At 39.5% G+C, this 27,312-nt stretch overlaps 1 protein-coding gene across 3 annotated transcripts; it reads left to right on the top strand.

Moving 5' to 3' along the window:
• The first annotated feature begins 27 nt into the window (after window positions 1-27).
• Window positions 28-27,306, top strand: mrtfba (myocardin related transcription factor Ba). Of its 3 annotated transcripts, XM_046853916.1 has the most exons (16): window positions 28-518; window positions 12,136-12,376; window positions 14,759-14,824; window positions 15,400-15,455; window positions 15,672-15,747; window positions 15,881-16,042; window positions 16,453-16,616; window positions 16,796-16,933; window positions 17,043-17,293; window positions 17,834-18,002; window positions 18,624-19,406; window positions 19,549-19,668; window positions 20,759-20,923; window positions 21,003-21,137; window positions 21,241-21,301; window positions 23,312-27,306. In XM_046853916.1, exons 2-16 carry the CDS (start codon window positions 12,241-12,243, stop codon window positions 23,803-23,805), a joined length of 2,976 nt encoding a protein of 991 aa, XP_046709872.1. In that variant the 5' UTR covers window positions 28-518; window positions 12,136-12,240; the 3' UTR covers window positions 23,806-27,306. The 3 variants fall into 3 exon arrangements, with proteins under 3 accessions (XP_046709872.1, XP_046709874.1, XP_046709875.1); XM_046853918.1 differs by lacking the exons at window positions 28-518; window positions 12,136-12,376 and adding an exon at window positions 13,424-13,659; XM_046853919.1 differs by lacking the exons at window positions 28-518; window positions 12,136-12,376; window positions 14,759-14,824; window positions 15,400-15,455; window positions 15,672-15,747 and having other exon boundaries at window positions 15,899-16,029.
• Window positions 27,307-27,312: the final 6 nt, after the last annotated feature.

Below are 27,312 nucleotides of genomic sequence, written 5' to 3'. Positions count from 1 at the left end.
CAAGCAGGTGGTCATAAAGTTATGCCTGGTTGGTGTATGTAACCCGTCTATGCGTCTGTTACAGTTGAAATGCCCACTAGATGTTTTGGCGCCCCCTGTCGGCGGAAAGGCAAATGCACTTTGTAATTCGCAGCAGAAGTTACATGGAATTCGGCGTACTAACGCACTAATCGGTGTGAACATAATACGGATCGCGTTGATCGGCATAGACACAGGAGATGGCGCGCTAAGTGTGGAATACTCCGCAGTGCGCTAGTGCGCAGATTCAGGACGGAGGGACGGACGGAGCCGGTGAGAGATTTGCCAGACTGCCCCTTGCGTCACTGGTTTCAGACGCGCAATCCAAGCGGCGGCCATCTTATTTCCACCAAAACTTCAGCACGAGAGAGAGAGAAAGAAAACACCCCACAGTGGCAACTCATTACTCAGCCCGCGACATGCTCGCGTCGAGAACAACGATGGACCATTAAACTTCATCTCCAGGCAGCCCCCCTTCCGCTACAGCGCGAAAGAACAGGGTAAGGCTGCAGTCATGCTGTCTGGGTTTCCATTACATTCTCAGCGCTAGCTTAGCTTACTCTGGGATCAGGAGCTTAGCTTAGCTCGTAGCACAGCTGACTAGTGATAAACACAAGGCGTGTTGGGCTTCCTTCACTTTTCCCAGCTAACTGTTGAAGGACTGGACATGTTTCCAAACATACACGATGTATTGGATCAGGGTGTGACCTGTCATCATAATGCGCTCCTGGTTTTATGGACTAGATCCGAGCCGCAGCTGCTAGCTGTGTTAGATTGCTGGAAGTAGAGGACTTGCTGAAGCTTCCTGGACTTGTAGTGCATCCGTGGACTGGGATCTCCTGCCCATCCAGAGCTTTGTGGAACCTGTGAAGCTCATTGCTCCTGGTGTTGGTCCTTAGGATGTGTCTGATTAGTCTTGATGATGCTTGAGCATCGCTTTTGTGATTCAGAAAAAAGACATCACATCATTAGAGATTTTAGTATGAATAAAGTCAGAAATAAAACAGTTTCCAGTAATATTCTGTATTTTTTATTAGATTCATGCAGATTTTGTATACATGAAATTCCCACTAACCAAACACATGGATATTTTACCTAAAGTCAGATTATTATTTATAGTCTTATTAAAATACTAGTATAATTTTTTGTAGAATGTGGGTTATGATTTCCCCTGCTGTAAACTACAAGAACTCAGTATTGACCCCCTGCATGTGTTCCGTAAACCAGGACCACTGGGGCGGAAAAGCAGGTATAAATAGATGACTAGTGTAAATATGACTTTGCACACCTGGTCATGAGTCATGTACCATATCCTGAACACTTCCGATCTCCAGTCAATAAAAGGTGCGTCACTGACACTACACCGCACAGTAAACGAAACTAGACAACAACAAAACATTCCAGGAGTAAGCTGTTTGTTCCTTCTGTACTTGTGTATCGATACGAGTTTCATCATATGCATCAAACTTTTTAAGTGAAAAAAACCTTTTTGCGTTTGTACTTATACCACCTATAAACATGTCATGTAACAGAGGAGATTGTTGTTGCCTTGTTATGTAGTCCGTCACTGTAAACAGACTTCTTGCATTTCATCTTCTCCTCAGCGTTCCCTAATACCATCTAATGTAACTGACTTCATTTCCTACGATTTATTTTCCCCTCGGTTTCATTTACACCTTTCTAAAATGCGGCAGTCGTTAAAAACTTCTTCTCATGCAAGGATTTATGGGTAATGTTAGCTGAACAAGCAGCCATGCTTAGAACATTCTAGACCATCTGGCCGTCTCTTGGACTCTCATTTGAACATTCCTCCATTCGGGATGCGCTAATTCTAATCTCGGACGCTATATAGGACGGATAGGAGGTGAATTTGGGCCGCAGAGTGGAGCTTGGAAGTGTTCAGATCAGGATGCTGTGTATGACTCATGGTCAGGCTTGTAAGTTTAGAGTTGATTACAGACTTGGCCTCCAGTCATGATTAAGAAGCAGGGAGTGTCGGGGAGTCTGATTAGAGCACTGCTACTGAAATTCCACACCTGTGCCACGGGGGGATCCAGTGTCCTCTACAGGATAGTGGAGGGCAACAAGTTCATCACTCTGGAGCTCCTCGCGCAGATCTGGTTCGCTTCACGACTTGGTGTTTAACGATTTTTTTTACGAAAAGCAACAGCATATGGGTGTGTCACGTTTTGATGTCTGTTTATTTGGCTATGCTCTGAGCACTTGTGAATCGATTTCATCGAGTCAACTCGGTGTCATGGGAGAAGACTGGACATTTTCCATTCAAGAGATTTTCCATTCTTTACTGGGGGAACCTGTTGATATTGGCGTCATATATGATATTTAGTCATTGCTTCATCTAAATAGATTGATGCATTAGAACAACCTATTTTTTTCTGTTTATCCATTTCTCTCACCCCCTTATTCTAGACCATCAGGTCAGGTTTCAAAGCTTCAGTTTTTATCCTCGCACCTCCATCAGCGTCATTGTCTGTCTTCATGTGGTAGACCACTAACCAGCTGAATCGAATCTTCTCAATGTATCAGTTTAACTGGTTTATATATCTGCTTTTCTTTCTGAATCTTCCAGTCAGAGGTCTTCAGTGTTGAGCTGTTAATTCCTTGTTCACCTGACATTGATAATGGCGAGTCAGATGATGCACTTGCTCCTAAAAGTGAAAGCTGGATAATATTTTGATATGCTTCTTCTCCTGTTAACTTCTCATAAGATTAATAAAAATACAGCACCATTTCAATATAAACAAACACATATGATGGATGGCATAAATCGGTGATCAGGGTCTCGTTATACGCACGTTTAACGATGAACATTGTAACAAATCAACTTTTCCGAAAAATATCTGTTTAAAGTTTTTTTCAAAAATGATCTATAAAATAAGAAAAGTGCAAATTCCGGTTTCGCTCGTTGTTTGCGGTGCCACGACTTACATGCCTTATTGTAATATCTCTGTTATTTATTTATCACGTTACGAATTTAAAATGAGCGATATTTCCGTTTCATGTCGTCTTTTGGTCTGGATCGATGCAGTCTGCAGTTCTGTGCTTCTTGGCTATTTATTGAAGGGAATCCTGTGGGACTGTGACCCACTTCTGGAGAAAGGCATGATTGTAGTGACACAGTTCAGGATGTCGGCCTGATTCTGGGGATTTAAATGGCACTTTTTAACACTAAAATACGAGCAAAAGCTTACAGTGTTCAGGTACAGAGGTTATACATATGCTTGTTAGAGTCTTTCACACTATAAGATTATTAGTTGTTCAGTAATTTAGGGTAAATAAACTGGATGGAACCAGATGATAAATATGTGAGAATATACTCTGTTTGTCTCACGCAGTTATTTTCATAAAAAAAAAATTATTGAGTTTTCATGAGTTTCTTTACTGACTTTAATTTGAGTGTGCACTCGAGCTGACACAGACTCCAAGTATGTGTAAAACCCGATGATCTATGTTTGATCAAATCCATGGGATTGTTTTCTAAAAACATGCTCCAAGAGCAGGGATAAGATGTTTGACCTGAACTTTTTTTTTTTTTTTTTTTTTTTTTACAAAGGAGTTAACAGGGTCATTCTTAGACATTTGCTTAAATTTAAATAGTGACGTCAAAATTGAGCAACTTTCCTTTCCAGGAAATTACCAGTTCTTCACTGGTTTCTGATTTTTCGTCGTAAGAAATCTTCAGGTACTATATTGCTTTTAGTCTGTACTTGTGTTAAATACTTACATTTAAAAAAAACAGAATATTGCTTCTATTCCTGACAGAACACAGTGCGTTGGAGCGAAAGAATGAATAGCACAGAAAAAACGATAGAACTTTTTTTTTTTTTTTTTTTCCCTTACTGGTTGCATGCGACAACGAACACGGTGTCAAATAACATGAAATGATTCATGCTGGATCTTTGTGCTGCTTTTTTACTTAACTCTACCCTCCGGAGTGCTGTCGTCGTCATCATCATCATCATCATCATCATCATCATCATCCAGCCAGCAATCAGTTTAATGTGTCAAAGGCAGAAACACTATTAAATAGTTTTTGTATTGACGGGAAAATCCAGTGATTATAAGATCGCAGCTGTAAGATCTGACCATAAGATTCGTGTGATTTTTTTTTTAAATTTATTTATTTATTTATTTTTATTTATTTATTTATTTTATTTAGAAATATTTCATTCCACATTGTCACCATTTACTGTTTTAATAACTTCCACTCCTATGTACAGATTTTCCACTAGATTTTGAAGTGTGCTTGTGGAGATTTGTACTCATTCAGCCACAGTGGTGTTAGTAAAGGCAGGTACTGATGTAGGTAAGGAGACCTGGGGTGCTGTCTTAAGTTCCAATTCATTCCAAAGGTGTTCAGTAGGGTTGAGGTCCGAGCTCTGTAGCAGGCCACTCAAGATCTTCTACGCCAAACCATGTAAACCAGATCTTCATGGCCACTTTGTCCGCAGGGGTATTGTCATGCTGAAACAGGTTCCAGTGAAGAGAAAATGTAATTGGGTAAGTACCACATATGGCTGGAAAAGAACTCGTTATTGCGAGAAAAAAAAGTTGGAATTAGGCACAAAATGTTTTTCGGGCTTCCATAGCGTTTACCTGTCCATTTTTGTATTCAAATTACTTGTTACTCAAGAAATCGTTTCAGCCCTAAATACATGAATTTGAAGTGAATCCATGTTTAAATTTATTTTAGATTAGCTTACACATTAATTTGTCGACAAACCCAAAACGCACATTCTTGCCATCACTAGCCTGCAGTGCTAACATGCTGCGGTGTCTCAGTTCATTGTAACCTGAAGGACGTGAATGTGCATGTCGTGTACTTATTAAAGTCTCGCTACAGTTTGCGCACAAGTCCTATCTAAACCATTTAGTTTGTGCTGGGCCTCGTTGTTACTTTCTCTTTGATGAACACATGGTAGTTGTTGCTTGGGTTTCTTGCAGAACAGCCAAAAAAGAAAAAGATTTGCCATCTGGACTTGGTCTGTTCAGATAATTCGGAGCAATTTTGATATTACCAGAGTGATTAGTCATGCCTCATGTTTGCCTGCCTTTTGCGCAGGGCCTTGTTCGTCCTGGCACCGAGCCCACACGAGGCTATTGGGTTGTTCCCCCACCGGCCTAAACGTTTTGACGAAATAACGCCATCAGTGCTTTTTATACTATAGAGCTAATCTTGTATGTTACTGTTCGAGGCTGTCAGTAAAAATAGAGAACTGAATCTGCCCTCTACGTGGACAATAGCAGAAGCATATAGTGATTTTATCTTTTTACAAAGGAAGTGAATAATACAGACTTTCCCATTTCAGACTTGCTCACAAATAACACTAAACTTAAACTCTGATCTGATTTAAACTGGTAGCGCTACACTTTATGATGTTTTTGTTTAGTTTTTTTTTTTTTTTTTTGTAAACAGAACAAATCAGCCAATCAGATCCAGCGCTTGAGCGCTCTGTAGTCATCTTTAACAGAAAGCCTGTTATTATGAATTTTAGTTTTGTGTATAGATTACTTTTCACATCACCTTCAAGAGTTGAAAGAGTTTTCCACAAATGATCTTTTTCTTAACTTTACCAGCTTATGTTAGTTAATTGGTAACTCTTTGCTGGATGCTGTGGTCATCTATTTTGAGTAAATTTTAGGGAGAAAATGTAATGGGTTGTTTTTAGTTCGATCACTAACAGTTACAGTTGACACTTTACAGCTAAAGGAATCCCGAACTTGCGTAACTGGATGTTTTTGTGGATGTTCTTGTTGTGTCCCCTTCAGGGATTAGTCCAGTGTTCCTGGAATATGGCTGGAGATCCACTAGAAGTATGAGGATAAAGCACTGTAAAGGAATGAATAAATAATCAGTGATTTGTTGGGAAAATTACACTGTGAAAAAATATGACTTGTATATTATAAAATATTGCCTGTATATTTTATTTGAAACAAAAAAAACCCAAAAAATTGTATAAATAACTTTTTTCCCTATGAATATATATATATATATATTTTATTTTTTTTTTGTAACAGATTTTTGTGTGACTTTTGTGTGACTCAGCCATGATTACGTTGGCGTATGATGTATTTGTTATACAACAGTGAGCATGCGTAGAGAAACTCGCCGCTCGATCACTTAGATTGAAACACAATGCACAGTTGCTTCACCGATCAGCAAAACACAGGCTGAATCAAACCCGCGTGACTAGACAATATATGTGAAAGCAAACTGCAAACATTACAAGGACAGCATGAGATTTATTGAACTATTGAGATGATAAGCCCAAACATCCATCCAGAAGTTTTTGAACCACAGATCTTAGCGGCAGCAGTTCTGCAGAAGAGGTGCCCAAACTTTTTCTTATGAAGGGCCAAAAATTACATTTGCTTGAGGGCCATGGCCTGAAAGTAACTGTTGCATTGTACCAAAGTAGATTATATTAAAATTAAAGTTGCCATAGTTCCACTCATTTATAATTTCATAATATGTAGTAATAAATAAATAAATGGAAAACATTTCTCTGTAATCGGCAAAACCAGTGCGGTTTTATTTTGAAGGTTTTCTACTTCATTAAACTTGGAACAATAAAAACAATCAAATTTAAAGTGCAATAGAGTTCAAAGCTTATTAGCTATTCCAACAATAAGCAATAGAGCCATATGCTTGCAATATCAGTGACCTTATTTTTCAAATGCTTACGTTACATATTTACATTTTTTGCAGCCTAAAAAAATAAAACGGTAAAAAATGTGTTAAAATTGAAGTTTTTAACCTTTTTCCCATCTTCTTATATGAAAAATGTGTATAAAAGTTCACTACTGGTCAACTTTGGGCATCTCTGTTCTACAGCAGTTAGATTTAATTGGAGGAACGGGAAACACTGATGCGTAGGACATGATGCTGTGTGTACAATAAATCCCAGTTTCAGCAAACACACTGCAGTGTTTAGCTCACATTTTTCAGGTTGTTATTAATGATGGATTCCAGGCCAGAGCTTGGAGCAAATCATTAAGCTTCCTCCTTTATGGCAGCATAGCGACTGTTACACTGGACGACAAACAGCAACAACAGATTCCCCCCGAGCACAAAACAGCCCAGTGATTCCAGACGCGGTAGGGAATTGACCAGAATGTTGGAGTTAACCGATGATGATTGACAAAAGACGGAGGACATGCTGTCAGTGATGATTTAGTTGGACGCTAAGCGAAGATGGCTGGTTTGAAACTCAAAACTCCAAACAAATACACAGTGTTCCTTTAGTGTTCTTGGCGAAGACACACCCACATAGCATACGCACACGAGCACTGGTAGGTTAAGATGCCTCTGAAGCCAGTGACGCTGAAACGTTGCCAAATTGTGGTTTCAAGATCACTGACATCACCTATTAAATGTGTCAGCACTGCTTTGTGTAGCGACTTTGCATGTGCTGTGACCAGTTCTGTCCTAAAGCACCTTAGCACTTTAAAACTAAACACGGTGACGCTGACGGCAGATTCTCCTCACACAGATGGTTCCAGCTGGCTCAGAGAAAGCACAGGCTGAACTCGCAACTACTGTCGATCCCAGGCATTAACATCTCAACTTCCTCACCCCACTACTGCAGTGTGGAGTGTGGAGGGGGAAAAAAAACCTACAGAAAAGTTCCATATGCTCGCAGACCACAGCAATGCAGGTGGTGATGAGCTGGCGCCGGAGTGGGGAAAAAGAAAGATGCAATCTCCGTGCAAGGATTATATTGTAGGAGGATCCGAAGCTCGAGTTCTTCGCAACCAAACCTCGCTCCCTGCCAGATGACGATCCACTTTTGTGGAGAAGAAACACAATGTTTGTCCTAAAACTCGGGACACTTGTGCAATCTCGCACTTTAGCAATCTGTTGTTTTTTTTTTACCCCCACTACTATCAGCAAATTGAGAAACAGTTGCTTCCCCCAGCAGCAGTTATGCAGCTTTTCATAAATCGAAATGTGGTGCGATCTTGTCAACTTCGCTAGTATCACACCAGCAATCAGTCTTGTTAGTTACAGTCGAAAAAGTAGCGACTTTTTAATTAAAATTACATAATTAATGCAGGAAATATGAAAGCATTCAGGAGAATTTGTTTCGGTACCTAAAGGGATGCTAATTTGGGTCGGGCAGATTCTTTATACATCCTTGAATTATCGTTGATTCTTGGTTTAGTTGCTTCTTGCAGCGGCCAATCGAGCTGATCTGGAATTGTCATTTTTAAAAGACGCTTTTTACTGGCGTATTAGTATTGGAACGCTTTTTAGGGCCTCACAAATCATTATAGCATGATGTCATTAATAGATGTGTTGGACTGTTGAATATTCGACTTGATAATACTATTCAGCAATCTTTGTTCATTCAGTCACATGACCAGACATGCGCACTGTGTCGCTGATGTTGAAGCTGTACAGGCCATGAGGCACTTTGCAAGTCAATTCGCTGCAGCCATTTCACTGGAATTGGCGTGCAGTACTTTTGTCAAACACGCTAATTAAAAGGAACAGCATGTACGTCCAGGAGGCGACTCCAACTTTCATCAGACTGAATTACAGCTGTAATGCAGACAGAAGCATATCAGCACAGCAGGTGAAGGAAATTTATATTTATACGAGAGTATATATTGAGGTAAAATGTGTTTTTTTTTTTTTTTTTTAAGACAGTGTTTGCTAACTGTGCTATTTCAGATCTCCGCTTCAAACAATTTACTAGAATAGATGAAAGATCTTTTAAGTGATGAGTTTGTTACAGTTCATATTCGCATTTGATTTGGTTTTTGACTTGTTGAAGTTGATTGTAACAAACTCGTGTTATTTTTAGATGACCGGTGACAAGGTTTCTTAGTGGTTTCTCAGATACTTCTTGTTTGAGAACAAGTTACGTTGTACGTTTATTTCCCATTTCAAGGCATATATATATATATATATATATATATATATATATATATATATATATATATATATATATATATATATATGAGGAAGCAGTGGAATACTCTTTTCTCTCTCAATCATGGCGACACTTGGCGACATTTATGCAGACAGGTAATGTTTCTTTTGCCGGGTGGGAATGGGTTGTGCTTAATGTTTGATTTTTAAAAGATTTTCTTTTTTCAGTGTTACTTAATAATAAATATAAATATGGACAAAAAACTATGGACAAAGGTTTTTGGGACAACTGACTTTTTCAGCAATATGTGTTTCTTCCCCAAACTGCTACCTCAAAGTTGGAGGCACACAATTGTACAGGATGTCTTTGGATGCAGTAGCATAAAAATTTCCCCTGACTTGAACTAGGAGACCCAAACCTGCTCCAGCAGGACAATACCCCTGTGCAAAAGATCTTGAGTGTCACCTTGGGATGAAGTGAAACGCCGACCTCACCCCAGACCTCCTCACGCTAGATCAGTACCTGACTTTTCTAACACTCCACAAGCACACACTAGAATCTAGTGGAACATTTTCCTAGAAAGGTGGAGGTGATTATAAGAGCAAATGGAGACCAAAAGTACAAAAAACACACATCTTATGGTGCACAACATTTTGCCCATAGAGTGTACGTAAATATAAAAAGTGGATATATTTTTGTATACTTGAACTAAAAGTAGCAGATCTAGAATATATTTTAATAAAGTAGCACAAGGTATTATTTTTCTTTTAATTGCTGGGAAATTGTTAGTAGTAATATGATGCATGTATCATAGAAATGTCTTTGAGAATAGTGAGATGATATTTTTATTATTCTGTCTGCTCCAGTAACTACTTGCCTAAGCTTTATCACTTAGCAATTTACATTTTTAGATGTTTGATGCTTGAAAAGCAGACAACTGTGTCGGTAAGAAACAGGACAAAACAGTGTGGCCATTAACCACAGGGATTAAATATGTTATTTCTGATGTGTAGGACTTCACGCTTTATGTTTTTCCCCACCTTGGTTTTAGGTCAGGACTTTTTGCTGTCTGCTGCTGATGAAAGCTTTAACCAACTCCAATTATGCTCTTATCTTGATTAGCTCAATGACCACAATGATTTAGTAAACGGGCGGTTTTTGCGAGGGCCTCTAATGACTGATTTGCTTGCGAACCCGGCTGGCATTCCGATTTATTTAACAGTCTTAAACATCTGGATTTCACTATGCGCTGGGCATTTTAGCTAAGGAAACTTATTCTGGAATGATGTTTTCTAAAAACAAAAATTAAATAAATAAATAAGTCATTTTGATAGACATTGTACCTTTCCACCATTCTGGTATATAACACTATTTGAACTTATACAGAAAAATAAATGTAAAAAGACATTTTGTTGATATTAATTATTAATGTGACTTGCAAGCTTTGCAATAATATCTGGATGGTTTTCCAAAGCCTTGTGCATCACCACTATTTTAAATTCTTAAAAAGTTTTGATTAATTAATAACTAGGGTGCATTGTATACAATTTGCAGTATCAACATGCTATTTATTATAAATGTAATGCAGTTGAAATTTTAAACAAAAGAGATTTTAGGTTCCATAGAATACAAATATAGAGAGCATGTTTGTAATGCGACCATGTTTTTTTTTCTTCATGGCAAGCCTGTGCGTCACCGGGAATCCACTGCACTTGTGAAGTGGCCGATAGACATACAGATCAAAATGACTGATGTGTTATACTTTTTTACATCCATGTAGTATTTAGAAGAGCCCTTCCATAACTTTTTGGAGCTCCATGTATTATTAAAATCACGCTTTGGCGAGTGCTACAGAGGTCAGTCACTGATTTTGTTCATTTGATTTTGGAAAGAATTTTTAAAAATAATTTTATTTTTGAAATATTAACCTCCAATAGCTATTTTTATTTAGTTTTATGCAGCCAGAAATGCATTGTTTTGCAGAGTTTATGATTCAAAAATAAAAAAAAAGGCTAGAGTCGAAATAAATCATGACCTAAATACATCGTCACACCCCTGTTAGTACCAAAAGAATAAAGTAAGAATTAAAGAAAGGATGGAAAAGCAAACAAAACCCCCCAAGACTTGTTACTGCTGCTTTAAAGTTAGTTAGTATACTAGCGAATTTTATTTCTGTTTTATTAATGCAGTTTATTTTTACTGTTTCAACTTGCTTATATTAAATGCTTTAGTGGTTAAAAGTGACCAATATTTAAGGGTTTGCTTTTTTAAAATTATATTTAATATTTAAAGATTCTTTATTTTTTACTTTACTGAGTAAGAGATTAGAGACAAACCTAACCGCTGATATTTCTGATATCCTCACTGCTTATTGAGTGACATGATTTCATCAGCATTTTATAACTTCGTATGATGTAATGTGTTGGAAACTGCTGCTGAACTGTGGAAAAGCAGGGGAAAATTACTCACTGTTCATTTGCAGTGAGAAACATTAGGCCACAATGTTTTTACTGTAATAATCTCCTCTATTTGAATGAATTGATGTGGTTAGGGTATTTTATGTCAGCCAGGGCAATTCTAACAGCTTATATTGTGTTACAGGTCTTTGATGAATGAAGGTTTTGTGTGTGTATCCAGAATGTTTTATGTCCATCTCTAAAACCAGCATGATGTCAGAAAATGATGCAGTGATATACTGACTAGCTCCGAGTTGATTCATTTTTGGGAGGCGTGTACACCAGTAGAAATGAGTGTGCGGTTCATTGTGGTTCAGTTTTGATGGCGATGACTCAATCTTTATGGTTTTTTTTCTATGACTGAAGCGAGATTACAGACTTTACCGCATCCTTTTCATTGGCAAGGCAAGTCTTGGAATGCAGGAAAAACCAAACCCTCGGTCTCTTTTTGCTGCAGTTTAGAAATTGCGTTAATCGCTGTATAATAGCATGTTGCATTACTGTTGATGTTTAGGTTCACACTGGTCCCTTTTGTTGGATTTATGATATCAGCTTAAAGTATTGGCCAAGCCTTGAAATTGTTCCAATGGTGGACAAAGCAGTCACCGGAGAGAAGCACATTTTGTATCTGAGCTCTTGGTGTTTATTTGTAGTTGCCTAGTGGATAAACAATTCTTACATGAGTGTTCATTGGAAGACAGTTTTGAATAAGTTCAGATGTCTTATTGATTTGTCTTCTGTGTTGTTTTCTGTACCTGCAGAAATCCCAGAGTTCCCTGTGTTTATCAGAGACAGCAGGGTTTGGCAGTGTGCTTGCCATTTTGTGCAGATCTCCAGGGAGTCCCTCGACTCCTCCCGGAGGAGACATGAATGCCCAGGGAGAAACTGGCGCAGGGGGGCTGTTGGTGCCCAGCCCTCAGAGCGAGGCGGTGACCCATGAGATGGAGGAGCTGTCCCTGCAGCCCAGCCAGAACCTGCCACCTCTTAACGAGCGCAAGAACGGTGAGTCCACTGCGCACACGTGTGGCCCAGGTGCAAGCTGGGAACATTCACATACCGTCTTATTACTGACCAACAAATGTCCGCTTTATCATTTCAGATATAGAAAACCCGGGAGGTTTTTGGTCTTGTCGGTTGTAACAATAATGGAAAATATGTTGAGAGGAAGTTAATTCTAGTTCATGCTAGACTGCAAGGCTGTTTGGTAAAACTATGTTTCAGCTATGGAAAAGGGAACTAAAAATATACATAGTATATTAGTCAGGATATTATTTGTGAAGTGGGTGGACTGAAGGACATTACAGGACAGTTATTCATCTTTTATTCTTTTGGGTAATTGCCATCGGTGCTGTGTGTTTGTTCATTTGTTGGATAGTATGATAAATATAGATAAATGTGTCGTCAACTTGGATCATATTTAAACATTCCTGACAACTATTTGGCATCTGTTCACTCCTTTAACTTTTGGCAGCCACACTGGAATGCCTCACCATCCCCAGTATGAGAGTGGCAGAGTGGCCAGGTCTTGCATTACTTTAGGATCTCATTCGGATTTGCACTTTTGATTGACATGTGAAAACTTGCAGCACTGTTACATGCACATGGAGTAGTTCACAACTCTGTGGTAGGCTGTTCGCACGTCAGCATCAGATTGAAGGAGTTGGCCACTTGCTCTCCTGAGGTCACCGTGTCATGGAAGGGAAGTGGACTCATTTTTTCGCAGGATGCTGTTTATGCCAATCATTCAGCTACAGTCTTGTACTGTCAGTGCCCTTACTTTCTTCAGGGTCTTACGGCTCTTGGTAGGTATGCTGTGTACCACAGAAATGAAATACAATCTCTTCAGTCAGAGATATTTCTCCAGATGTTTTTTGTTGTCAGGCTGAACCTGGGTTTGATCAAGTAATAAATGCCAACGGCAGGAAAAAATCATTTCTTTGCCTGTAAGTTTCACAAACACAAAACGAAGCCCAGCTTCTCAGAAGGACATTGCGATCATGGGAGAGGTTGATAGGGAGCCGATGATGCAGTGGGTAGGAGTGTCCAAGGTGCAGCTCCCGCCTCTCTCGCCCTCATAACGGCATGCACAAAGACGGAGTCAGTCAGCACGATCTGCTCTGGAGCATGAGAGAAGAGGCAAGCCGTGGAGTTTGGAAAGACCAGTTGGAATGTGAAGCTCTTGGATTTTTCACTAAGCCTCAGTGCTCAGGACAGCTTGGCCTGAGGATTCATGGCCTGTCTGGGAGTAGAGCGCCATGCTGCCTGCAGGAACACCTTCAACACAGGTGCTGAACTTTCCCCTACCTCATTACCAGGCGGATATCAAAACAAAATCTTTTTTTTTTTTTTTTTCCAAACTTTTTTCTTTTGATTTTCAGCTGCCTTTCTGGTGTATTTATACTTTGTTATCCAGCTGAGTTAAGTCCACAATAAAGGAAATAGCTCCGGAAACTATTTAGTGTCTGCAGTATTAGACAGATTTATTGAAAAAACCTGCCGAATGCCTGTATAGTGGTTACTTTAAGCACATGTTATTGATATTTTCTATCCAGCAGAGAACCAAACAGAGTCAGCTGCTTATATGCACATTGAGTCACTGGGTCAGCCATGCATGGGAGAGAAGCATCACTCATCCTTTTTGTACTAAGATGTAAATCTCTAGAATCGTTCTATGGGTTTTGCCTCACCAAGATGCAGCAATAACTTGTGCAAAATATAAACACCTCTTTTGCAACCTATTTGCCAAAGTAATTGAGAAACAAGGAGGACAAGATTATTTGTATTACCTTTTCCAGCATACCACAGATATTTTTCAAGTAAGCTTGAACTTTTGGATCATGATAAAGTCAAGCAGTGTGAGGAATTTGTTACTTGAGACTGTAGCATGATCAACAATATTGTGGCAAATGGCAATTTAAAAACCGCATTGGTCTTTTTCTTTCTCCTTAACATTTTTTTGGCTTAACGTTTTTTATATATATATATATATATATATATATATATATATATATATATATATATACTGTGTATATATATTGGGGATGTACTTATAATTTTATTACTTAATACTTTCAATAATCACCAAATGTCTTTATCTGGTTTCTTTCCCATTTTTACTGTAGATTGAACTTTTTATTTGCATAAATTGACCTTGTATGTGCTATCTAAGGAAGTTAGTGGAAAGTGGACACATGAATACCCATAATGTTTGACATGGTGTACTTTCACAGTGTTTGTAAAAAAGGAGGGAAATGTGTAGGACTGTGTGTGCGCTTGCCTGTGATAAAGAGAGTCCAGATTGAATGTTAGATATCCTGTTCTATCCGGTACGCGTAGTGCTATGTAGTCACGTGATGAGAGTGACCCCCTTTGTTGTTTTTACAGTACTTCAGTTGCGGCTGCAGCAGCGACGTACTCGGGAGCAGCTCGTTGACCAGGGCATCATGCCACGTGAGTACACCCAGTCTCCTTCAACCCTGCTGCTTAACCCAACGTCATACTGGAAAATGTGTTGGTGTGCTTCGTTAGATTCTATAAAATGTGTTTATTGTTGAAAACTCAATTTAATTAGCTATCCCAAAGGATTGATTCGGTATAAAAAAAATGAGCTTTTAAAATGAGAATTAAAATGCTATTTTTTAAAATTTTTTAATCTAAAGTCTGTTTCTTATGTGCGCCGTCATTTTTCCTCATTGAGTGCTCTCATATTACAAATGAACTTGGCATGCATTATCTTTCAAAGCTCATTGCAGGCCTCACTGCACTGATACTCATAACTGCTCTCATGACCAATCTATCTGAAATCTGCGAAAGCACTAAAACACACACTTTAGTTTTCTGACTCTTCAGTGACTTAAGGCACAGCTTTAAGATAGATGCGATTCATTAAGCTCAAGTTTCCATAGATAAAAGTGTATCTGTTTGTCCCGACTTTGGTTTCACTGAGAGAGCACCAACATTAACATGTACCATGTGTTTGAAGTGTGTGGAAAAAGCTCACTGGCTCTGTGTTCTACTGTTTGCAGCTCTCAAGAGCCCAGCGGCGTTCCATGAACAGATCCGCAGTCTGGAGAGAGCCAGGGTAAGCACTGGACATTATTCTCTGGCCCTCTAATCTCTAACCCCAAAAGGCAGCATTTTTATGGCTCCAAGTTCAAAGCGGTCTCTCCTCTCTCGCTGCTTTCTATTATTTATAACCTGAGCTTCTTTTCGAAAATGATATAATTTTCTTTGTCATTGTTAACTAATGAGTTAGAGATATTTTCACAGCTTTTATTTTCTCTTAATTAATCTACAGACAGAGAATTTCCTAAAGCACAAGATTCGGAGTCGTCCAGAAAGGGCTGAGCTGGTTCGCATGCACATCTTGCAAGGTAGGCCCTCGTTCGCATGCTTATGGTAATAGGCCAGGATTTGATGAGGCATGTGGTGAAGGCCTTCCATATTTCTTGTGGTTGTTAATGGCAGCGTTTGTGGTTTTCTGTGTTGGTTATTTTGATCTGGCAGAGACAGTGGCAGAGCCATCACTGCAGGCTACGCAGCTAAAGCTGAAGAGAGCTCGACTGGCCGATGATCTCAATGAGAAGATTGCACAGCGGCCTGGCCCCATGGAGCTGGTGGAGAAAAACATCCTGCCAGTGGCAACTAGTGTCAAAGTAGCTATCATTGGTAAATGGTTTTACTACAAGGGTGGAGAACCATTGTTTCTATACATTTAAACTGCATTATTATTGATGTCATATGATTTAACTCCGTTTAAGTTTCCCCTGTTTGCATAGTGGACATGGAAAGGGCACGTGTGTGTTAGCCTGTAAGGATCATTGATTATTAGCTAGCTACATTAGTTACCTCAGATTGAGTAAGGTCACAGTAGAGAAGAGCAGTTTTCTTTTACTTAGAAAAAAGGTTTGGAACACCTTTAAGCAAATCATGTGTTTGTTTGCATTGCATTGAAATCCCTTGCTTCCATCACATACTATCACATAGTGTACAAGCACAAGTTTATGAGCAAATTATCAGACCAATACCAGTGCAATAGGTTTTTATAAATTTTTTTTTTGGGGGGGTTGACTTTGCAGATGGCCAAATGCATTATCCCAAAACACAGGAGTTTGATGAGGACAGTGGTGATGCGTTCTCTCCAGAGCAGCCAGGGAGTCAGGAGTCACATGGATCTATACCTTCCCCTGGAGAGTCAAAGGCCATGGAGACCTCCTCACCACTACCAAATAATTTAATACAGGTGATGCGTACTTAATGCTTTGAATGTGATATGAAATATTGTGAAAACTGAAATATATTAAATTGGTAGAACTTATTCCCCACTTTTTTATTTATTTACCTATTTATCTATTTATTTATTTTCATATCTTATTATTTATTTATTTATTTAAAAAAACTTTTATTTTATTTTTCCTGCAGCACTGCTCTCCTATCACACAAATTACTGGAGATTTTCTCAAGCCTTATTCCACCAGTGAGCAGATATTCAGCCCTCCAGCGCCACAGCCTCAACCAATCACTTCACCTCCCACAAAATCTGGGCATTCTCTAATCAAGGTTGTTCAGTCTATAACTGACCATTAACATTAGACATAAATGGACATTAGTTTTAATTGGGTTCATTTTCATAACACCTGATTTAAATGTTTTTGTCTTCATCCTTTAGCAAAGTCAGCCTAAGACTGCTGGGGACAAGAGTCGTAGTAAGAAAAACAAAGATTCCAAACCACGAGTGAAAAAGCTAAAGTACCATCAGTACATTCCCCCAGATCAGAAACAAGAGCCCAGTGAAGCCCCAATGGATTCCGCTTATGCCCGCTTACTGCAGCAGCAGCAGCTCTTCTTGCAGCTGCAGATCCTCAGTCAGCAACAACAGCAGCACTACAACTACCAGACCATTCTACCAGCTCCCCTGAAGTACGTTTGACTCTCATTACTCTCATTTTATCTTCTCTCTTTGTTTATAAACTGTAGTTCAAACTCATGTGCACTGACCAACATCTGCTGACTGTCTCTCTCAGATCTTAATTTTTAAAAAGGTGACCTTTGGTCTTTAAAGCTTTCATCTATAACTATTTGGATGTTATTTGTCAACAAGTGGGGTTGTGTGTGTGCACATATAAATGCATCTGTAGCTGGAAAATGTCTTGGAACACTGATATTGTTGTTGCCAGTGGGCCTCAGGCCCATTACCTAGTTTCCAATAACAAGTCCATTGATCTTTATTAATGGCAGGAAGTGAATGAGATTTTTCCCTAGCTTCCTTTTCCATCTCTATCTGAGCATGTGCAAGATTTATTTAACCTGAGCTCTTGCAATTTATCCTGCCTGATGTGCATTGTTCACAACCAAGTTTGTTTATTATGAGAGAGGAGGACGGAGGAAATTGTTTCCGCCATGTTGTTAACAGATTTCCTTCTCCTGCCTTTCCCCACCTCCACCCCACTTCCTGTGCAGACCTGTGATTGAGGGGCAGAACAGCAGTGCTACTGTTGCCATTAACAGTGCCCAAAGTCTTCCTGCATCCATTGTGGTGTCCCTGCCTCCAGCTGCACCAGTGCGCCCAAATAACACCCTGTCAAACCGCAAAGCTGGAACGCTGCCAGCCAACCTGGAAGAGATGAAGGTAATGACCTCAGTGGCCTTTATGTTCCTTGTGGACAATTTTATTAAAAAAAAATATCTTAAGTTAGCAGGGTTACCCTGGGCTCTTAAATAGTCTAAATAAAGTCTAAAATTAAACAATATAAATGTTGTTTTATTAGCCATTAAAAAGTTCTAATTATAAACAGGTCTTAATTTTTTCAATACCCATTTAACACAACCTCTATTGCTCATCGAACTGCCTCCGCAACACTTTGGTAATTTTTTGTTGTTGTTGTTTTCTTGGTGTTTTGGTTCTTTCTTTCACTAGTCCAAATATAATTAGCTGTCTTACAAAATAAGACCAACATACAACAACCAATCAGCTTTCTGTTATTGCTGCAAATCTTTATTGAATTGTACCAGATATGTAAAACAGATTAAAAGATTTTAGCTATGGGGAAGTGCAAGTTAAGTGATACTTGGCTTGAAGAAAAAAAAATTAAATGTTGGCTTGGTTAAGACCAGTTGTGTGTTTTTGATGTCATGATATAGGTCTTAGATTTTATGCTTAATCATCTTGAAAAGGTCTTAAATTTGACTTAGCTGGTTAGTATTAGTTTTCTAGGTTATTTTTTCACCTATAGATTGTTTCTTTCTTTAGGTGGCTGAACTAAAAATGGAATTAAAGCTACGTGGGCTACCTGTATCTGGAACCAAAACAGACCTGATTGAGCGGTTAAAGCCTTACCAGGAGTCCTCTGCATCCTTTCCCAACACTAATCCTAACGCACAGATCAGCAGCACATCCATGGAGGTGTCCAGCACCACCACATGCCTGTCACCTGCACAGCAGCCTCATGAGATCCAGAGCTCTACGCCTCCAGTATCCCCTATATGCTCAGAAGTGCACAATAAAGAGGATGCTATAGAGGGTCATCTGGAGACCCACTGCCAAAGCAGCAGCATTAGTGGCCAACCAGCAGCCGTTCCTAAGGAGCAGGACAGGAGGCTGCATGAGAAGGAGCGTCAGATTAAGGAGCTGCTAAGGAAGCTAGAACAGGAACAGAAGCTGGTAGAAGAACTAAAGATGCAGCTAGAGGTGGAGAAGAGGAGCACTCAGAACCCTGTTTCCCTAGAAAGTAACAGCAGCATTAATCAGGCTGCTTCACTGGTCCAAATAAAGACTGAGAGCCCAGTTATGCAAAATTGCACACTGGCACCAAATACCACTCCATCTGTAGTAAAACTAGAGAAAAGTCATGCTGCTTCACTGACAGCCACCCCTTTACCACAGTTCTTCATCAGTCACCAGGGTGTGTCACAGGTCTTAGGGCAGCCACAGACCCTGCTCGCCACGCATACGGGTACCCAGATCCTGCTGCCAGTCTCTCTACCAAACACCACCACTACAATCCAGCTTACTAATACTAATGTCAAACTACAGGTACTGCTAAAATCAAACAAGCTTTTGATGTGCTTCCTTCACGAGTTCTACATAAAAGTGGAAAAAAACTTGTGTTAAAGCGTCTGTGCTGTTTACATTTATGGTCTGTGTGTGTGTATAATATCTGCGTTCTGTTTAACAGCCAGTCCTCCAAGCAGCTGTCTCTCCTCAAGCCCATGGAATGATCCCGACCACTCAGCTGCATTCTGTCAAAGCAGAGAGCTCCTCACCACAGTCTGTCAATCACAACAATGTAGTGCAGGTGACTCATTCTTTAGCAGACCATGTAAATTCCTCATGTTGATTACTTAATCAGTGTGACATGTGATTAATGGTTCTTGTTTATAGTGGTTGGTGCTATTCCAGGTGAATGGAAACTGGTGGAAATTTGTCTATAGAAAGCGGATCACCCCATTGCTTTAATGAAGGTTGTTTTTTGGGGGGGCGGTTTTGGACCAAGGGTTTATAGCAAAGATTACAGAAGATTTGCATGGTCGTTATCATGGAAAAGAATTTTCATGTGGTGGCTGATTAAGCATCAGAACAACCATTATATGGCTTCCAACATCTATCAAGCATAACTTAACCATCATGTTCAGGTGTCATATGGTAAAAGAGGGTTGGCTGTGGGCCTTATATCCACTCAGCCAATAAAGTAAATAGGAGGAGCTGGCCAAAAATCTTTGCATTGCTGTTAGACAGGTTTGTGTTAAAGAATTGTTTGCGTTGCCTGACTATACCAAAGAGTTTAAAAGTATTCATAGCTGAAATTATGTTCTACACGATTTCACGGTTTCATTACAGTGCCTAGTTTCTGTAGAATAGGCTGAATTTTTCAATAAAGATGAGTTACAAAGAAAGTGTCGCGGAATGAAGATCCATGTCAGAGAGGGAAAGAGCAATCAAGGAAACTAATATTATGGCTTTAGGATCAGGCAATAAGAGAAGGGAGTCATTCATCAGTAAGATGGCAAAGAGTAGTCTTATTGCACACACTGCTTGGTGTCTGGTGTAGCTGTGCTAGGATTACCCGAGTAATATCAGACGATCATCAGTGTTGCCACGGGCTCAGCAAAAGAAGGAAGAATGCCTGTGGTCATGGCCTCAGTTTGTTTGTCAGCCTTATGTGTAACTAGATCTCAGGAAAAGAAGAGCTGATAGTGCTTTCACTGACAGCCCTGGCAAAAGAATGTGCTCCATCATCATCTTCTAATGCCACATGCCCTTAAATGAGACCCCTTTAACTTCTAATGATGGCATATTGGTGTGGTTAGCATCAACTATCTAACAAATGCATAATAAATGGTCACTGGCTTCATAATGGTCTTATTACTTTCTGTATTTTTGCTCAGGCCCTGCCTATGTGCAGCCCTGGTGGGTCTGCTTTTCAGTTTGGTGCGGAGAAGCAGACAGGTCTGGAAATCTCTCGCTGTTTCCTGAGCAGCTCCCCAGAGAATACACTGTCTGCTCAGACTTCCCCAGTTGTGTCCTCCCTCAACAATGGTCCCATCAATAAGGTAACAGAAATAACACTATAAGTTTATTATGACGATGTTTAGTGTTTTGCATCGTGTGTAAATAGCTGTGTCACTTTAGTCCCCCTCCCAGGTCTCGCCTGCCTTCATCCTGCCATCTCCAGCATTCAGTCATGCCCCCAAGAGCCGAGAGCCACCTCCCTACGAGGATGCTGTTAAACAGACGCGCAGGCTGCAAGCAGCTGCCATCACACAGGTCCCATCTTTATATGCACCTCCACACAAACACACTGCGGAATCCATCTGCTGCCGTTACTAATACATTAACACTGTTTCTTTTGTGGTTTATCATTATGCAGCTCGCAACAGCAACCAGTCAGCAGATGGATGATCTATTTGATATTCTCATTGAAAGTGGAGGTATGTGTGCTTAACAGAATAGGCCGTCATTTGTTGAGCCAAAATTCTGTGTGTGTGGGTGTGGGTGTGAGTTTGTGTGTGGGTGTGAGTTTGTGTGTGTGTGTGTGTGTGTGTGTGAGAGAGAGGAGATTATCATAAGTAAGAGTTCTGTGAAAAAAACAGACAAATTCATTCCACAGTCATTTTCAACAGTTTTTTATATTTAATCATAAAAAGTTCAGAACTTGAAATATGTGGCACATATTCACAATTGCAACTGTTACACAAAATAGTATAGGTTTTTGGATGAAAGATATGTCCCACTAAACGTTCTGTTTCAAACACTATATGCTAGGCGTGTAATGGTACACAAAATTCACGGTTCGGTGCGTATCTCAGTTTTTAAGTCACGGTTTGGTTCTGAAAAAAAGCAAAACATAAAATTGCTTGTAGTTTTTAACTACAAGCAATTTTATGTTTTGCCTTTTTTTATTTTATTGAATCAATATATATAATATATATCATTTTTATTAAATAGAATAAATCAAATTAATACTTTTTATATTTATATATTGATTTAATAAAATTCAATTAATGGAAAAATGTTATTAAATAGTTACCATCTACTGATCTACTTATTTCAGCATACTTTAACAAATGTTTTCATTACTTACATCATTCATTCATTCACTCCCACGATATGCGGAATTGTCAGGATTTTCTCCTCTTAACCTCTTAGTCGTCAACGCTGTGCTCGCGCGACCGATATCATATTTAAATAAAAAAGGAGTAACCATGACTAACTACATTTACATTTGCGGCATTTAGCAGACAGCCTTGTCCAGAGCGACGTACAAAAGATGCTTTGCGTCTCTAGCAATAAATAATTATAAAATGATGTATTAACTATACATAATTCTAACAGTCTAAACCTCAAGCAGCGATTTTAGATCACTGTTTTTCAATGGAAAACGTATAACAAATGTATTTGCTGAATTTGTGTAAGCAGTACACACATACAACATGCATAAAAAAAATGCACTACTTACACATTTATTGTAATAACGAGTCACAAACACATCCGCTGGTGCAAATCCCGGTTTATTAGGAAAGATAAGGCTCCACTGAACAACATGCCGTAAAGCATTTTTGCTCCAACCAAACAATAGCGTTGTAATTTAGATGGTAAAATAAATAACAAATATGGCTGGTAGAATATAGTGTTAAAAAACAAATGAGACCACGCACAAAAAAAAACAAACAGTAAAAGAGGCGAAATCTCAGGCTTGAGCCGTCATTCTATATGCAGGTGTCTGTTCTGCACCACCTATCATTTCAAACCTTTTATTCTCATTATGAAAACAAAATGATTGATGGAAAATGTAGCCAATGAGTGCAGGATTCTAACGATATATGGGAGGATTTTAGTGTTTTATATGCTGCAGTATTACATTTTTTTCTATATTTAAGAAGCCCAAACCTGTTCCATCTTAACAATTCCCCTGTGTACAAGGTCAATGAAAACATAGTTTGCTAAGGTTAGATTTAAAGAACTCCAACCCTCAGCCCCACTGAACACATTTGAGTTGAACCAGAAAGCTGACTGTAAATAATAATATAATTCCATCTTAATCTAAGATCTCAAGCCATCAGTTTTCTATGGATAGAATTATGAGCTACACATGCTTAAAGTAATTAGTAAATATCTCTTGTAAACGATGGACACATTTTTATAACAAAGCACATTTGAATTAAAAAAAAAAAAGTAATTCAGCAACTCAAATTGGTGAAAATAAAAGTGTGGTAAATGTATGCATACCTGTGTCCACCCCAGTATACACAGACATGTTCATTCAGAAAAATAGGAAAGTTGCTTGGGAAATGTAAAATCCCCTTACTGGTTAGAAATGTGACAGACATCCACCAGATATCACTGTATACTTTACTAAAGATGTCAGTTCTTGTCAGTGGTTTTATGTCCAGTTTTAGTTTTGAACCCTGTGCATTTCTGAATGCCGTATGTCCCTGCAGAGATCACCCCCTTCAGTCAGCAGGAGCCTTCTGTGCCTAAACTGATGCCGGTTATCGCCAACATCACCACTTTACCTGTCAACACTGCCCTGTCTCGGCCCCCTGCTCAGGTGCAGATGGCACCGCCGACGGCACTCCTGGTGGAGCCCATGCCCAGCCTGGCATCTCTGGCTTCAGACAACCAGCTGGAGGCACTGCTGGAGGGCACACTGGGGGGCGAGAATGAGTCAGAGCAAAGGACTCTAGGAATTCTAGCAGAGCTAAACAGCCACCTGCTGGCGCAACCCCACTCTCCTATGGACACTTCTGAGTTGAGCTTCAGCGAGTCGCCTTTGCCCTTGTCCTCCTCCTCAACCTTCAGCCTGCAGGACACAGGCATGGACAGCATGGAGTGGCTGGACCTGACCATGCCAAGGCCCATCGGGGCCCTCGACCCACTGGGGATCGGCTCCGATTTCCTCGACACGCATGACCTGCAGCTGCACTGGGACTGAAAGCACTGAACACACTCATTCTCTCTTTTAAGCGTACACACATTTAAACACACACTTCTGTATTCGGGCTTTTGTGCGCAAAAGCACAGCACACAGCAGTTACATTACAGGGTTATGTGCTGGATTAGGTCTTTCTTTTGAACAAAATTGAAGATTCACTCAGTAGAAGATGCAAGAGGTTCTCTCAGCTCTTGTGCTGTAGTATACTTCAGTATCTGTCATTCATCATTCAGACTTATAACCTTACATGGCGCTACAGGAACAAATGGCCTTCCATGAGCTACTACTAGTGCAGGCAACATTCTCTTTTCTGTGCCATCTTAAGAGGTTGCACATCTTTTAAAGCATGATCATATATGCTATTCTCTCCAGTCTTGTGCCATTAACTCAGTTGTTTTTGGCACAATCTAGAAATGCCTTTGTGATAATTTTTGCCAATGCGAATTACGATCGAGGAAATGGATCCTATTCCAGACATTTTGACTCCACATTAGATACATAACATTAGTCAGATCAGTTAACTGACACCATTATTCTTTTGGACTTCAAGAAGAAAAATGGATTAGTTCCCATTGGTTTTCTAGTCACCCACTTTACTTAAACCAGGTAAATCAGTGGCTAGATTTGTGAATCTGCCATGCTCAGTCTGACCGCAGTTCCTCACAAAACCGTTCTGTAGTGTCCAGCCATTCTCGTGTACACGTTCTTTTTCTTTTTCTGTGTACGCACAGGAGGGTGTGCATGTGTGTGTGTGAAAGTGACACTTGACATCAATAAAAACATATTAGAAATGTCACTTGGTGGGCTATGCCACTACTGTCACCGCTGTAAAGCTTTGTACCATATAGTACAGATACATTAAGGCGTAGTGTTCTTTTAATGAGTATGCGCGTGACGGATACTAGTCCTGAGGGAGTCCCGGCCCTTCAGAGGTTTATATTTCCTGTCTTCAGACCAAATTCAGCTCACAAAGGCTCTGATTAGCTGAAGAGTTGAATCAGTTGAATGTGTTAAACGTGGAAGATGCTGAAGTCTCAGCTCTAGGACAGAAGGGTGTCTGCCCTGCTATAGGAAATGACCGCTAACACTAAGAGCAGTGGGCAATCATGAAGCCTAAAACTCTAACTTATATACACATCTTATTTACACAGGATTCCATACATGTAGACCCTTTTACAACCCGGTGCCTTTGCCTTTGTTTTTTTTCCCCTGATGTACCTGGGCTAGGATAAGTGTTTCGGCTATGTTAAGCTTCACACAGTTAAGGCTTTATAAATCCGGGTGATCACATCTGTTTTTATTTTTAAGCAATTAGTGCTTGAAATCTTCATTCTTTATATTCTGCTGCCAATAGGACACTGCATTATTGGTGTCCTAGTGGCAGTTTAGTGGGCGAGAAAAAATTGAATACATTGTGGCTTGTTGATTTCCTCTGCAGTAATGTTTTCACACACCCATTCCTTCACAACCTCACCGATGACCATTTTTAGATCCTGTAAGGCCCTCCTTTTTTTTGTCTGCACTTTGTGATGACGTCTCTCCGTCCTGTTGTCTGTGCCACGTTATTGTCTATGGGCGGTGCGAGTGTGCACGTGTGTGTGTGTGTGCATTAACGTGTTTGTGTTTCACTGTTTGTTAATGTATTACTGTGCCGCCATTTTAATACTGCCCTGCGCACAGTCAAATGAGCAAAAAACAACAAAAAAAACCAGACATTACAGCCTAAGTGAAAATATGTATGTAATTTTAAAGAAAAGAAGAAATACCTCGGCAGCATGCAATTACAAGTGATTCTGTGATCTGTGTTGATTTTAATCGACAAAAAAAAAAATGATTTCGGTTGCAAATGGCACTTGCTTTTCCAGCAGTTAGCCGGGTTAATCTCTGAGACCAAACTCTATTTATTGAGTTGTGCTTGTCTAGAGTGGCCTCGCTTGTACAGGAAATGTTAGCTTATTGTTTGGTGTTTTCAGCAGCTCTAAAAGAAATGTTGCCTTTAGTTGTTTTTAATTTTTTTTTTATTTTAAACATCGTGTCTGGATCAATGACTCACCGTTAACCTCAGTTTCGATGCAATAGCCGACTGCTGGCTCAGCAATGCGTCTGAAGCTAGGAACAGTACGTTTGATCCACGTTTGCTTTAAATATGTCGGTTTGTGGAATTATTTTAAATGCAGGCTGTATGGCACTTTTTACCTGCGGTGATGAATGTTTCATCCTGATCAATCATTTTGTATCCGAGCACCTTCACGGAAACTTTTCTTTTCTTTTTTGCTGTAAGCGTACATGCGTTTGATCAAAGTGGCATGTGCCTAAGGCTCCTGTATCGTGGCTTTGTACTGTTCACCACCACACTTTGACCAAGTCGTGGCTTCTTCAGTAAACAAATGATGCCAAACATGAGTCTCATGGTAAAGGCTGTAATTTCAGGCTGTACATCTAGAAATTGTGTTTAGTATGTACAGTGTAATAAGTTTCATTGGCACATTGCTATTTTACTGTCGATGGCCTGATTTTCAGTTCACTGATGCCTGATTTAAAGATCAGACTGAGAGGAGACTGACACTGAAGCATAAATTTAGAAAAATAACTACCAAAGAGGCCATATAAATAATGCATAATGCCATTTAAGTGGTTTATAAATAGTTTGGGGAATGTTTTTATTAGGACGATTCTAAAGGCATTTGTTTTAAGTGTGCCAGTAGAAAACTTGAAGAGGCTCGCGTTCCAATCAATTCAACTTAACATAAGGAGAACAAAAGCAATAACTTTATCATGTTTAATTTGATATTACAGTACTGTAATGTATGCAGTAGGAGGTAAATCTCAGCAGATTTCCTTGGTCTTACTAAGTTACTGTTTGCATTAAAGTATAGTGTGTTTTGAAGCTACTAAATCTCAGCATGGATTATAACAATTAGCCTGCATGACTCCGTGCAGAGCGCATGAACTAGGCAGCTGGCCGATCAACACTTGCTTTTTGTTTTTTACACGTTTTAAGCAGACAAGTGCAAAACTCCTTTTCTTTTGCTAAATCCAGTGGTCTTGTGGAGCCAAACTATTATTCACTGCTTTATTTTTTTTATTTTTTCACAGTTGTATGTCGTTTTATTTGAGCATTCGGCTGGTCCCATTTTCTACTGCTGGACTTTATTTTCAAATGTAATACTTTTAATCGACATTGTTGATGTGTAAAGTATCAGTGGTGACTACACTGGGTTGATAAACCTGATGATTACCACGTCTCTACATCCTCCAAACGGAGGAGCACTCATCATTTGTATGCCATACGTTTTGCACATTGTGTACATATTTCAATGGATGTAATACATATTTTTATACGTGTTTAGCGCATCACATTTTGTGAATAGTTTAAAAAAAAAAAAAAGATACGAGTATACATACGCTGTTATGTGTCAATTCACTTTGCTGTATTGTGAACATACTGTTGTAGAGAATGTTTCCAAATCTTAAATATACCAGAGGAATGAAGTACAAAAAGTGTGT

The sequence above is a fragment of the Silurus meridionalis genome, chromosome 7 (assembly GCF_014805685.1).
Source record: "Silurus meridionalis isolate SWU-2019-XX chromosome 7, ASM1480568v1, whole genome shotgun sequence".
In the NCBI taxonomy this organism is placed as follows: domain Eukaryota; kingdom Metazoa; phylum Chordata; class Actinopteri; order Siluriformes; family Siluridae; genus Silurus; species Silurus meridionalis.
Note: the sequence above shows the minus strand (reverse complement) of the source record. Positions and strands in the feature narration are given on the sequence as shown.

Excerpts from the sequence above, each read along its gene's own strand:
- mrtfba (XM_046853916.1), top strand. The coding sequence starts at position 12,241 with ATGAATGCCCAGGGAGAAACTGGCGCAGGGGGGCTGTTGGTGCCCAGC. Across the intron at positions 16,043-16,452 it reads TGTCAAAGTAGCTATCATTG|ATGGCCAAATGCATTATCCC; the intron begins GTAAATGGTTTT and ends TTGACTTTGCAG. Across the intron at positions 19,669-20,758 it reads ATCACAACAATGTAGTGCAG|GCCCTGCCTATGTGCAGCCC; the intron begins GTGACTCATTCT and ends ATTTTTGCTCAG.